Raw genomic sequence first — 12492 nt, forward strand, 5'->3', positions numbered from 1 at the left:
GGTCAGAGGCTGGAGTAAGAAACCAGGGGTCACAGAATGAGGTAGGGGTCTAGGTATGGGCTAGGTCAGAGGTTAAAGACTAGGGTGAGAGGTCATGGGCTAGGGTAGGTATTAGGTTATGATTCAGTTGTTGGGGTCAGAGGTCAGGGGCGGCTCTGAGGCCGGCATCACAGGTTCAGCTCAAGGGATATGGTTGGGCCCAAGGCTCAGGGGCTGGATCAAAGGTCAGGGCCTGAGATTAGGAATGGGATCAGAGGTAGAAGCTGAGGTCAGAAAGCAGGGTCAGGCTGGGGTCAGTGATCACTGCTGGGTCACAGGTCCAGGTCAGGCATCATGGGCTGGGAACGGAGGTCAGGAGTGGGATCAAGGGTCACAGGTCAGAGGCCAGCTAGCAGCAAGTCCCCGGCCACCCGTTGTGCCCCTGCAGTGTTCGCCCAGCCCATTGTGAGCCGGGCCCGGCCTGAGCTCCTGCACTCACACTTCATCCCCACCATCGGGCGGCTGCGCAAGCGGGCGGGGAAGGTGGTGGCCGAGGAAGAGCAGCTGCGTCTGGAGGCCAAGGCCGAAGCAGAGGAGGGCGAGCTCCTGGTGCGGGACGAGTTCTCGGTGCTCTGCCGGGACCTGTACGCCCTCTACCCACTGCTCATCCGCTATGTGGACAACAACAGGTCAGCATGTCCCCAGGCGTCCCCATCTGCAGTCAGCCTGACCTCCCGATTCCCTGAACACCACCTGGCCCCCCCACCTTTTGAGTTACTATTAACTTTTTCGACCTCTCACCTGATCTCACCCAACCTTCTGACCACATCCCCTACTGACCACTGCTTCTGGCCCCACAAAACCCAGCCCGCTGGTGTCTGCCCCCCTCTGCTCCTTTATATCTCCTGAGTCGAAGCCAGTGTGAGGCTACCGTGTTGGCTATAAGGAGCCCCGCTTTCCCCTCCAGCACTGTCTCCAGGCTCGGGTGGATGGGGGGTCTGATCTTCGTGGTGAAGTCCAGAGGTCAGGCCTTCTTCCATCACCGAGAGGTCTGGCCAGCCTGCTTCTCCTCAGAAACGGGTCTTTAATAAAAGCCGGAGCAGCTATCAGCCAACTGTTAACACCCCCCTTAAATCAGAAGCACCATTTAGAGAATTATTAACTCCTAGGGGCAGCCTAATCCAGGGATCCTGAATAAATTTCAACTCCAGGTTCCATCCTGGTTGAAAGATTTTTTTTTAATTTATTTTTTAAAAAGATTTTATTTATTTATTCATGAGAGACACACACAGAGAGAGAGGCAGAGACACAGGCAGAGGGAGGAACAGGCTCCACGTCCAGGCCTGACGTGGGACTCGATCCCGGGCCCTGGGCTGAAGGCGGCGCTAAACCGCTGAGCCACCCGGGCTGCTGGGTTCAAAGGTTTTAAGGTTGCATCAGTCAGGGCTGTGTAAGAGAGGGGGCTCGGATTGGTAGCTATGTCTGTCGGAGCAGACATGGGAAGCCGTGGTACGAGTGCTGCGGACATCCGGGCCCACCCGTCCTCCACCCACCCGAACTGACCCCTTCACCCAACCAGCCTGCCCTGTCCCAGTCCCAGTCCCTGCAACTGTCATAGTGCCCCCTCTCCCTCCTCCTGCCGCCCACCCACCCGGGCCCACCCATCCTGCGCTGATGAGCGGGTATTGCCATAGGGCAGGTTCCCAGGAGTCGGAGCCCTGGGTCAAAGAGTTGGGGTCAAGTAAACTGGGGTGCCTTCACACAGTGGAATACTACATGGCGACGAAAATGAGCCAACCCTGGCAACACACAGCAACATGGGTGAATCCTGAAAGAAGGCCGGAAAATTAAAAATGGAATACAGGGCAGCCCCGGTGGCGCAGCAGTTTAGCGCCGCCTGCAGCCCGGGGTGTGATCCTGGGGACCCGGTATCGAGTCCCATGTTGGGCTCCCTGCATGGAGCCTGCTTCTCCCTCCGACTGTGTCTCTGCCTCTCTCTCGCTCTCTCTGAATAAATAAATAAATCTTTTAAATGGAATACATATTCCACCATCTATTTCTGTAACATTCGAGAAAAGATAAAAATAACGCACGTACAGGATGAGGGTCACCTGAGAGGAGGGAAAGAAGAGTGGCTGGGAGGGGCGGCGAAGATACCTCTGGGTTCTAGAAGTGTTCTATTTCTCTCTTTTTTTTTAATCTTTTTTTTTTTTAAAGATTGTATATATTTATTCATGAGAGACACAGAGAGAGAGAGAGGTAGAGACACAGGCAGAGAGAAGCAGGCTCCAGGCAGGGAGCCCGATGTGGGACTCGATCCCGAGTCTCCAGGATCACACCCTGGGCCGAAGGCAGGCGTCAAACCGCTGTACCACCCAGGGATCCCCGAAGTGTTCTATTTCTTGACTTGGGTGGCGGTTGCACAAGTGTGTGCATTTTGTGCTTGTTCGCCAAGTTGACACTTTGTTACCCTTCAAGGAAAAGGGTAGAGATAGAAAAAAGGATCCCTTATTTTATGATAGTCACACACACACACACACACACACACACACACACACACGCACAGAGAGAGAGAGAGAGAGAGAGAGAGAGAGGCAGAGACACAGGCAGAGGGAAAAGCAGGCTCCATGCACCGGGAGCCCGACGTGGGATTCGATCCCGGGTCTCCAGGATCGCGCCCTGGGCCAAAGGCAGACGCCAAACCGCTGCGCCACCCAGGGATCCCCGGGTCCCTTATTTTAAAGGAATGGTTAAGATTTTAAGATCACCTGAATGGCCAGATTGTCCCAGAAAACTACCCCCCCCCCGACTGGGCGGTCCCCTCCTCTGGGAGCTCCCTGTGCGGGTCCCTGCCCCCAGGGCTCACCGGCCCCCTCCGTGCCCACCCAGGGCGCACTGGCTGACGGAGCCCAATCCCAGCGCCGAGGAGCTGTTCAGGATGGTGGGCGAGATCTTCATCTACTGGTCCAAGTCCCACGTGAGTTCCTGTCCACTCCGCCCCTCCTTGCTGTGACCCTCGCCACCCGGTCTGATCCCGACACTGCCCCCCCCCCCCACCAGAACTTTAAGCGAGAGGAGCAGAACTTCGTGGTCCAGAACGAGATCAACAACATGTCATTTCTGACTGCCGACAACAAGAGCAAAATGGCCAAGGTGGGTGCTTTGCTCTGAGAGGACTTGGCGGGGAGGGGGGAGCACCCTCCAGGACTTCCTACCTGACCCCTTCAGCCAACCAGCCTGCCCTGTCCCAGTCACATTCCCTGCAGCTGTCATAATGCCCCCTCTCCCTCCTCCTGCCTCCCCATCTCCCTCCTCCTCCTTTTCCTTCCATTTCCCCCTTCTGCCTCCATCTCCTCCGTCCTCCCCATATACCTTCTTGTCCCCATCACCCTCTTTCCAGGTCCCTCCTCTCTCCTCGTTCCTCCCCATCTCCTTCCTCTCCCTCCTCCCCATCTCCTTCCTCTCCCTCCTCCCCATCTCCTTCCTCTTCCTCCTCCCCATCTCCTTCCTCCCCATCTCCTTCCTCTCCCTCCTCTGCATCTCCTCCTCCTCTCCCTCCTCCCCATCTTCCTCTTCCCTGAGATCTCCTCCTCATTTCCCTCTTTTCCCTCCTTTCCCCTCCTCCATTTCCCTCTTCCACCCCGATGTCCTCCTCTACCCATATCTTTCCTCGTATCCCCACAGCTCCTCTCCCCTTATGCTTCTCAGAACTGCCCTCTTCAGGGTCCTAAAGAACAACTCCCCCACCCCTCCCTGTCCTGAATCGGGGTCTGGAGTGCCCAGCTAGGGGATGTGTGTCAGGCTGGGGCAAGGGAGCTGTGGTAGGACCCACTTGGAGTCGGGCCTGGGGTTCTCTGAGGGACGAGGGTAACCCTTCTTGTCTCTGTCTGCAACCTGATGAAGCAGGCGGGAGATGTACAGGTCAGCCCCACGTCTGGGACCTCCGCATGCCTCTTGGCTTAATACCCTGTCCTCCCCCTCAGCCCAGCTTCTGCGTCCCCTCCGGAACACCCTGCCCCCATTCCCCAACCCCCACCCTTGGCTCCCAGCCCCCAGCCTATTTCTCTCCCTGATCCCTGCCCTCAACCATCCATGCCCTTCCCAACACTCAGCTTTTGGCAATTTACCTTTTTTTTTTTTTAACTTTTGTTAAAAAAAAAAAAAAAAAAAAACAACCACCCCTGAGCTTTCCTCAAAGCATCAAAGCGTTGTGGTCTGAGGTCATAGGGAATGGGGATGGGGTGGGAAAGGCACGCGCATGGTTGGGTTTAAGGCTTGGGCTCTGGAACCAGATAGACTTGGGTTCGGATCCTGACTCTTGGCAGTTGGCTGCGCGATCTTAGTCAGGCGTCTTATTTTTTTGAGCCTCGGATGGCAGCTGGGTGGCGGCCCCAGGCCCTGAGGCCCCGCGAGGACCCAGTGGGATGCTGCATGTGTGGCCTCGGCGGTGTCTGGCACATACGTGGGCCATGCTCCACGCCCTGAGCTGGAGTGGATGTGGCCAAAGCTTGTCACTGGGGCTTCTCTTTGGCATGACTGGGGTGGCCTTGGCCATGGGTCTGCACCCAAGGCTCCAGAACATGGCTGTGGGGCTCTGTGCCCCGTGTTTCTGCTTCCGGATCTTTCTGGATCTCTCTTCCATCCTCTGTCTTCCTGTCTCCTCATCTGTCTCAATCTCTCGGTGTCTCTCTTTTTCTTCCAACTTCTTTTGTGTCTTGAGACTCTTTATGGCTCTGCATCTTTATTTCATTCTTGGGAACTCACTCTTGGGATGTAAAGTATAGGGTTGTGCATAGTGTAGGGGAAGGGAGGTGTTGGACTAAAGTCATTAGGGGTTCCAGGGAGAAGACTACCAGAGAAAAGCCTGGAATTTGGGGAAATCTGGGAGGGTTTGGGGTAGAGGTTGGGAATTTGAGATAGAGGCTGGGTTCTGGGAGGATCTAGGGTGAGGGCGGGGGCCTGAGGTCAGATCAGCAAGGTCCAGGGTGGAAACTGATGCAGGCTCTAAGATCGGGAAGGGATGCCTGGCACCCAGGTGTTGGGCTGGAGTGTGGACAACAGCGGAGGTTGGGGCTGGGTCCTGGGGCTGGGTTGGGAGTTGGGCTGGTGCTGAGCCCCCTGTCCCCACAGTCAGGTGGGTCGGACCAGGAACGCAGCAAGAAGAAGCGCCGAGGGGACCGGTACTCTGTGCAGACATCCCTGATTGTGGCCACGCTCAAGAAGATGCTTCCCATTGGCCTGAACATGTGTGCACCCACGGACCAGGAACTCATCACGCAGGCCAAGAACCGCTATGCCCTGGTGCCTGCACAGCCCCCATTGTGGGAACCAGCACCCACCAGCCCCTGAGACCCTCCTGAACCCCCAGGACCCCACTGGCAGCCCTCTCTTAGGACCCTAATGAATCTTTCTCCAGGACCCTGAGGACTCAAGGGGTCCCTAGGATGTCCTGAGCACTCCCCACCCCAGGATTCTGAGGACTGCCCTCAGGATACTCCCAGAACCCTGGGACCTAAGGACTCTAACTGGAACCCAACTGAAACCCAGGAATACCATTAAGATCCCTGGGACCCGCGGATCATATTGAGCCTTCAAGGACCCTACTGAACACCGCCCCTCTCCCTCAGGACCATGCCTAACTTATTAGGACCCTGAGGGCCCTGCCAAGACACCATGTCCCTCCCAAGACTCCTCTGAGTCCTCCACCAGGACCTCCTCAAAATCCTTGGGACCCATCAAGTCCCCCATGATCCCACTGGCTCTCCCCTGAACCCTGGAGGTCCCCTGAGCCCTCCAACTCACCACCTCTTTCCCCCAGGGCCCTGCTGGCCCCACCCTCCTGACTCTGTTAAGACCCAGCAGAGGCCCCAAAGACTCTCAGGGTGCCAGTGAGTGCTCTGTGATCCTATGTAGCCCCCCAGGATCCTAATGGTCCCTTTCCCAGAACAACACCCAAGCCTCTGATGCATCAAGATTCCTAAGACCAACTGATCCCACCACCCCCAACCCTCTTAAGTCCCCTGAGACTCCACTCCAAGGAGGCCTCCCAGGATCCCACTTACCTTTTTTTTTTTTTTTTTTTTTTTAGATTTTATTTATTTATTTATGAGAGACACAGAGAGAATGAGAGGCAGAGACACAGGCAGAGGGAGAAGCAGGCTCCATGCAAGGAGCCTGACGTGGGACTCGATCCCAGGTTTCCAGGATCATGCCCTGGGCCGAAGGTGGTGCTAAACCACTGAGCCACCCGGGCTGCCCCCACTTACCTTTTAAGGGATAAAAATCCCCATCCTTGTCAGCCATAGATCCCCACAGAGGGATCCTAAGAATCCCTCCCCACCCAGGACCTGCTAAGCTCCTTGACAACCTATTAACTCTTCTGGGGCCTTGACGACCACTGGTTCCCCCTGGTATCACAAACACTCCCTTTCCTGGAACCCTAAAGACACTTTCCCTCAAAACCCCAAGCTCCTCCCAGGACCTGTTGAGTCTTGCCAAGAACCCAAAGAGCCCTCCAGGCCCCCTCTGACTCCTCAGCTTGGTTTTTGAGGGTCCCAGTCTCCTGGGACTCTTCTAAGAAATCTCCCCTACTGATCCCTCCTTTGGCCTCCATAGAAATCCCACCAGTGACTTGAGCTGCCCAATCCCTCATGACCTGTTGATCTGGCCTCTCCCTTATAACCCCCTCACCTCCTCTGGTCTTCAAAAACTCCCTGCCCCCAGCCCTGCTTTGACTCTCCTCTGACTCCCAATCACCCATCGGTGGCCTTACTTGACCTTCGAGAATATTCTCTCATCATCCCCTACCTCTTCTCACACCCCAAGGCCCCTCTAATCCTCACTGTCCCTTCAGGGTGTGACTGTGGCCTCCAGAACTCCCTTCTGACCATTCCTGGCCTTTGGAACCTTTCTGTTTCTCCCAGAATCCACCCCACGCAGCCCTCCGCCAGCTGCTGGGGTGATAGCCTGGAAGGGAAAGGGGTGAGGGTTAAGGAGGACGCTGGGACATCACAGTGACCCAGCCTGGCCATGTCTCCCCAGAAAGACACAGACGAAGAGGTCCGGGAATATCTGCAAAACAACCTTCACCTTCAGGGAAAGGTAACTTCCTTAACCGGCAAACGGAAGGGGCATGTTAGGACCAGAGCGACAATGCCAGCCAAGGGCACTTACTGTGTACCAGGCATCCTGAGGGACCTTAACTTGTGCTCACCCACTGAATCGTCACAGCACCGAAAGGGGGGCGGGGGGCAGCCACAGAAGCCCACCCGCGGCAGAGGGGCCCTCAGACGAGCCCGGCTGGGGAGCGGGGAACGGGGAACCGGTCGGAGAGGGGCCCTCACGTCTGCCACCTGTCCTTCCTCCCTCAGGTCGAAGGCTCCCCTTCTTTGCGCTGGCAGATGGCCTTGTACCGGGGCCTCCCGGGCCGCGAGGAGGACGCCGACGACCCCGAGAAAATCGTGCGCAGAGTCCAGGAAGTGTCCGCGGTGCTCTACCACCTGGAGCAGGTGGCTGGGGCTGCAGGGGTCTGACCCGGAGCCCGCGAAGCTTGGGTCTCGGGGCGGGCAAGGGGCGGGGCAGGGGCGGGCCTTGAGGCTGTGGGCGGGGCCTGAGCTGAACCGCAGGCATCTGGGCGGGGCAGGGGGCGGGCCTTGGCGCCGTGGGCGGGGCCTGAGCTGAACCGCAGGCCTCTGGGCGGGGCAGGGGGCGGGCCTTGGCGCCGTGGGCGGGGCCTGAGCTGAACCGCAGGCCTCTGGGCGGGGCAGGGGGCGGGCCTTGAGGCTGTGGGCGGGGTCTGCGGGTGAACCTTCGGTGGCCTGGGGTGGAGCCTGGAATTGAACTGGAGGCTTGGAATGGAAACTTGGATCTGGGGCAGGACCTGGTGCTTAAATCTTGGACCTAGGGGTGTGGCCAGGGACAGAATTGAGGGGTCTAGGGTGGGGCCTGGTGAAGACACCTTGACTCTGGCCAGGGCCTTGGGTGGGTCTTGGGATTGGGGGTGGGGGCGGGCCTGGATTATGACCCTGGACCCGTGGACGTGGACGCGGCCTAGAAGAGACAGTTTGGTCTGGAAGGAAAGCCCAGGTCAGAACGTTGACTCTGTTGGCGCAGAGTCTGGATGTAGACCGACAGTTTCGCCCCGGGACTGGGAGTGGGAATCAGGTCAGGGGCAGGGTTTGGGGACATGACAGATTGCCCCCTCCCCCAGATCGAGCACCCTTACAAATCCAAGAAAGCCGTGTGGCACAAGCTCTTGTCCAAGCAGCGCCGGAGGGCGGTCGTGGCCTGCTTCCGCATGACCCCCCTGTACAACCTGCCCACGTGAGCCGCCCCCGGGGAACAGGGAGGCTTGAGGGCCGGTGGAGAAGGGTTGGCTGAGGAAGGGGAGGAGGGCGTGCCAACACGACGGGGTCTGGGGGATGGCTGGGGAAGGTAGAGGTGTGGGAGCACGGGGAGGCCTGGAGCGGGAAAGCTCTCGGTGACGCCACGCACCGCTCCCCTGCAGGCACCGGGCTTGTAACATGTTCCTGGAGAGCTATAAGGCCGCGTGGATCCTGACTGAAGACCACAGTTTTGAAGATCGCATGATAGATGACCTTTCAGTGAGCTGGGGCCTGTCTGCGAGTGTAGGGGGCAGGGCTGGATAGGGGTGGGGAGTTGGGCGGGCTGCCTTGGCTGCTGGTTGCACTTCCAGGGGTCACCTTTCACATTGAGGGGTAAGGGGAGGTGCAACATGTGAGGGCTGATGAAAAAAAATCTAGCCCATCAGGGCTATGGGCGAGGGGACTCTAGAAATCCCTTTCCAAAGCCCCACACCTCCCCCAGAAAGCTGGGGAGCAGGAAGAGGAGGAGGAAGAAGTGGAGGAGAAGAAGCCAGACCCCCTGCACCAGCTGGTCCTGCACTTCAGCCGCACGGCTCTAACTGAAAAGAGGTAAGGACCCTTCCTATGTCCTGGGGAAGGAATCTGCATCCTCCCAGCCCCACAGCTGATCCTTCAGTGTCACTTTCCCCAAACAGGCAAGGCCACCGGGGATGATTTTGCAGGCTGAGCACTCGGCAAGGCTCGCTCTTCTGTAGGGTTCGCATCATAGGCAATATTGATTGAAGCTATTCTGGATGAAAGGGTCTTGCTTGAACAAATCAGTAGACCACGAGAAAAAACTCAACATGTTATAACAAATTTCCAATAGATGGAAGAAAGGAGGGGGCTTTTCTGAATGTAATCAAAGGTTTCCTGTAGGCTAATAACAGGCTTGGGAATGAATAGAAAGAAGGATACTGCTGGGAAGGATAACAGGCAACATTTATCAAGGGCTTATTCTGTGTCCGGCACCGTGCTAGGCACTGGACATATCTGTTCTCTCACTTAATCTTCTTCACACTACGAGATAGATACTAATATCAACTCCTTTTTGTGGATGAGGATATGGAAGCCTAGGGACTTATGATCCTCACACATGTGTCAGGAGATAGAAAGTCCAGGGCACAGTGACGGACGGGGCCCCCGGGCTCACTCGGGCTTTCTGCCCTGACATTCTGAGCTTTTGTCTTGTGGTCCTAAGATGGACTGTGGAACTTCCAGACAGGACCACAGGCCGGGCAGAAAGAAGGAGAAAGACTTTTTTCACCCCCCTCTCTAATCAAGATCAAGATCTTTTTTATCCAAGAAGGGCAACTCTCCTTGCCTGGCCTCTGCACAGAGCTCATTGGCTAGAATCCTGACATCTGGCCACCATGAACTACAAGGGAGACTGGGATGCAGTGTCCTGTTTTCTATCCTTTGGAAATCAAGGACTCTGGTGTTAGATTATGCAGGGTTTTTTTTTTTAAGATTTATTTATTTATTCATGAGACACACACACACACACACACAGAGAGAGAGAGAGAGAGAGAGAGAGAGAGAGAGGCAGAGACACAGGCAGAGGGAGAAGTAGCCTCCTGCATGGAGCCTGATGTGGGACTCGATCCTGGAATCATGCCCTGAGCCAAAGGCAGACACTCAACTGCTGAGCCACCCAGGCATCCCAGATTATGCAGGTTCCAATCACAGTACAAGCTGTGTGGCTTGGCCAAGAAGATCTCTGTGCTTCAGTTTACTTATCTGTAAAATGAGGCTAACTATCTAATCTACCTATGTGATCCTATTAAGGATTACAAATCCTTAATTTGTTAAGACATATAAAGCACTTACAATAGTGACTATCTTAGTCTAATCTATTATTACTTAGACTAATCTATTACTTAGGTTACTATTATTACTAATTAGACTAATCTATTACTTAGATTACTATTATTACTAATCTATTACTTACTATTACTATTATTACTTAGACTAATCTATTACTTAGACTAATCTAATCTATTATTACTTAGACTAATCTTAGACTAATCTATTATTACACTTACACTTAATTTGTTAAGACATATAAAGCACTTACAATAGTGACTAATCAACAGTAGGCATTGGCCACTACTTCTGTTATTATCATTATCATTATCATTATTGCTACTAAGGACACCCAAGAAAGTGGTTGATCAAAGGTGTCAAATGAGCCAACACGTGACAAGATGGCCCTGGAAGCTCCAGGCGTCCATCACACTATTTTAGCAACCCCCATGGAAAGGAAGCACCTCTACCAATAGCTCCAGCAAAACTCCCAGAATGAATTCCAGGGGACCAGCATGAAGCCCATGACCATCTCGTACCTATTGCTGTGGCCAAGCAGATTGAAAGTAGTGATTGGCTCAGCCTCTATCACCCGCCCACTCTGGCAGTGGACAGTCTACCCCACCTGAACCACACAGCCTGAGCGTGGGGAGGGGTGGCTCTCCAAAGGAATACCGGAAGCAGTTATAGGATGGGGGTCCTCTCCCCTGGGCCCTGACTATCTCCCCCCTTATTTCTTCAGCAAACTGGACGAGGATTACCTGTATATGGCGTATGCTGATATCATGGCAAAGGTGAGACCCTGCCCCCATCCAGGGCAGGTTCTCTTCTTCCCAGCAATGCCTGGCCACTGCAAGGGCTGGGGGTGGACTGGGGTATCTCCTCTGTGCACTGACCTCATCCCTAACTGATGTCGCATCCCCAGAGCTGCCACCTGGAGGAAGGAGGGGAAAATGGTGAAGCCCAAGAGGAGGAAGTTGAGGTTTCCTTTGAGGTAGGTGGGGTCAGGAGGTCCCTGAGGAATGGGATTAGGGACCCTGGCTTCCATCTTGCCCTATTTATTCATTGTGTGTCCACAGAGTAGTGCTCTGGGCCCAGTCCTGTGCTGGGTGATGCTGGGGACACAGCAGTGGCTGTCAGTCTATTGGGGAGACAGATACACCAGCCAGACAACAGCAGAGTATTCACGATGGTGATAAGGAGAGCCCAGACAAAGTGGGCAGGGCAGGATGGGGGGGAGGCATGGGCAGAGGGGTCAGGGCTGGGGAACACAGAGCAGTTCAGGGGGCTCTAGAAGCCCAAGCAAGGTCCCTCCCCCCCGGGGAGGGGGAAGGGTGTCAGGGGGATTTCTCGGAGGAGGGGATGTCTGAGCAGGAGGATAGACGGAGTGTGCTGGATGAAGAAAAGGAGAAAGGTGTTCCAGGTTGGGGGGGCGGGGGGACAACGTATGCAAAGGCCAGGCAGTGAGAAAGAGCTGGTAAGCCATAGTTAACCCATCCATTCCTGGTTAACAGTAATACCTGCCCTTCTTTATCCATCCATCAAATGACACAATCTCACAGTGGACCCAGTAGCTACAGTATTTGATGAGTAGTAATGATGAACATAAGCAATATTTCAAGATGGCTGCAAAAATAATGTGATATGGAAACATCTGTGGTTCTAACTGGTGACCCACCACGGGTTCTGCTAATATTGCTATGATTTATGTCCTCGTCCACGATGGAAGGAAATGCTACGTTGCAGTCGGAGGGCGATAAACATAAACATGTTATTCCCCCCCCCACCTAAGTTCACAGACCTCTGACCTCCTAGATTTTATCTTCTGACCCCTTGGAGGTCCATGGGCCCAGGTTAAGATTGCTCCATGCCTGGCCCTGCACTGAGCACAAGAGACAAACCATGGACTTCAGTGCCAGGGAATAGAGGGAGCCCACAATTAAAGGAATGAGCCAGTGGGCGTGGTTGGGGAGGGGAAGGGAGGGGAGAGGTGAGGAGGGGTGAGGGATGAGGCTGTGAGGGGAAAAGGCCGGGCTGGTGAGCCAGGACTCACTGGGCCCTGCGGGCCTGGCTCTGCTGCAGGAGAAAGAGATGGAGAAGCAGAGGCTCCTGTACCAGCAGTCACGGCTGCACAACCGAGGAGCCGCGGAGATGGTGCTCCAGATGATCAGTGCCTGCAAAGGTGCCTTCACACAGGCACTCCTCCTGAGCACACGCGCCCTGTCCCCACTGCCCCTAGGCCACCATCTCCTGTGGACCTCGTGGCGCACGCTCCCACCCTGCACACCTGTGCTTCTCACGCTAGCCCTCACACGTTCCACTTGCCTTGCAATTTCCCACTCTT

At 55.4% G+C, this 12492-nt stretch overlaps 1 protein-coding gene across 2 annotated transcripts in view; it reads left to right on the forward strand.

Moving 5' to 3' along the window:
• The window catches only part of RYR1 (ryanodine receptor 1), a 117999-nt gene that overhangs the window by 63828 nt on the left and 41679 nt on the right, over nt 1-12492 (forward strand). For both annotated transcript variants that reach the window (XM_072751802.1, XM_072751811.1), the window contains exons 67-78: nt 428-668; nt 2869-2956; nt 3040-3132; nt 5110-5280; nt 7021-7080; nt 7350-7487; nt 8189-8301; nt 8486-8582; nt 8806-8912; nt 10891-10942; nt 11074-11142; nt 12231-12330. In XM_072751802.1, the coding sequence (XP_072607903.1) occupies nt 428-668; nt 2869-2956; nt 3040-3132; nt 5110-5280; nt 7021-7080; nt 7350-7487; nt 8189-8301; nt 8486-8582; nt 8806-8912; nt 10891-10942; nt 11074-11142; nt 12231-12330 (1329 nt within the window). The remainder of the gene's footprint in view (nt 1-427; nt 669-2868; nt 2957-3039; nt 3133-5109; nt 5281-7020; nt 7081-7349; nt 7488-8188; nt 8302-8485; nt 8583-8805; nt 8913-10890; nt 10943-11073; nt 11143-12230; nt 12331-12492) is intronic.

The sequence above is a fragment of the Vulpes vulpes genome, chromosome 1 (genome assembly GCF_048418805.1).
Source record: "Vulpes vulpes isolate BD-2025 chromosome 1, VulVul3, whole genome shotgun sequence".
Classification (NCBI taxonomy): Eukaryota; Metazoa; Chordata; class Mammalia; order Carnivora; family Canidae; genus Vulpes; species Vulpes vulpes.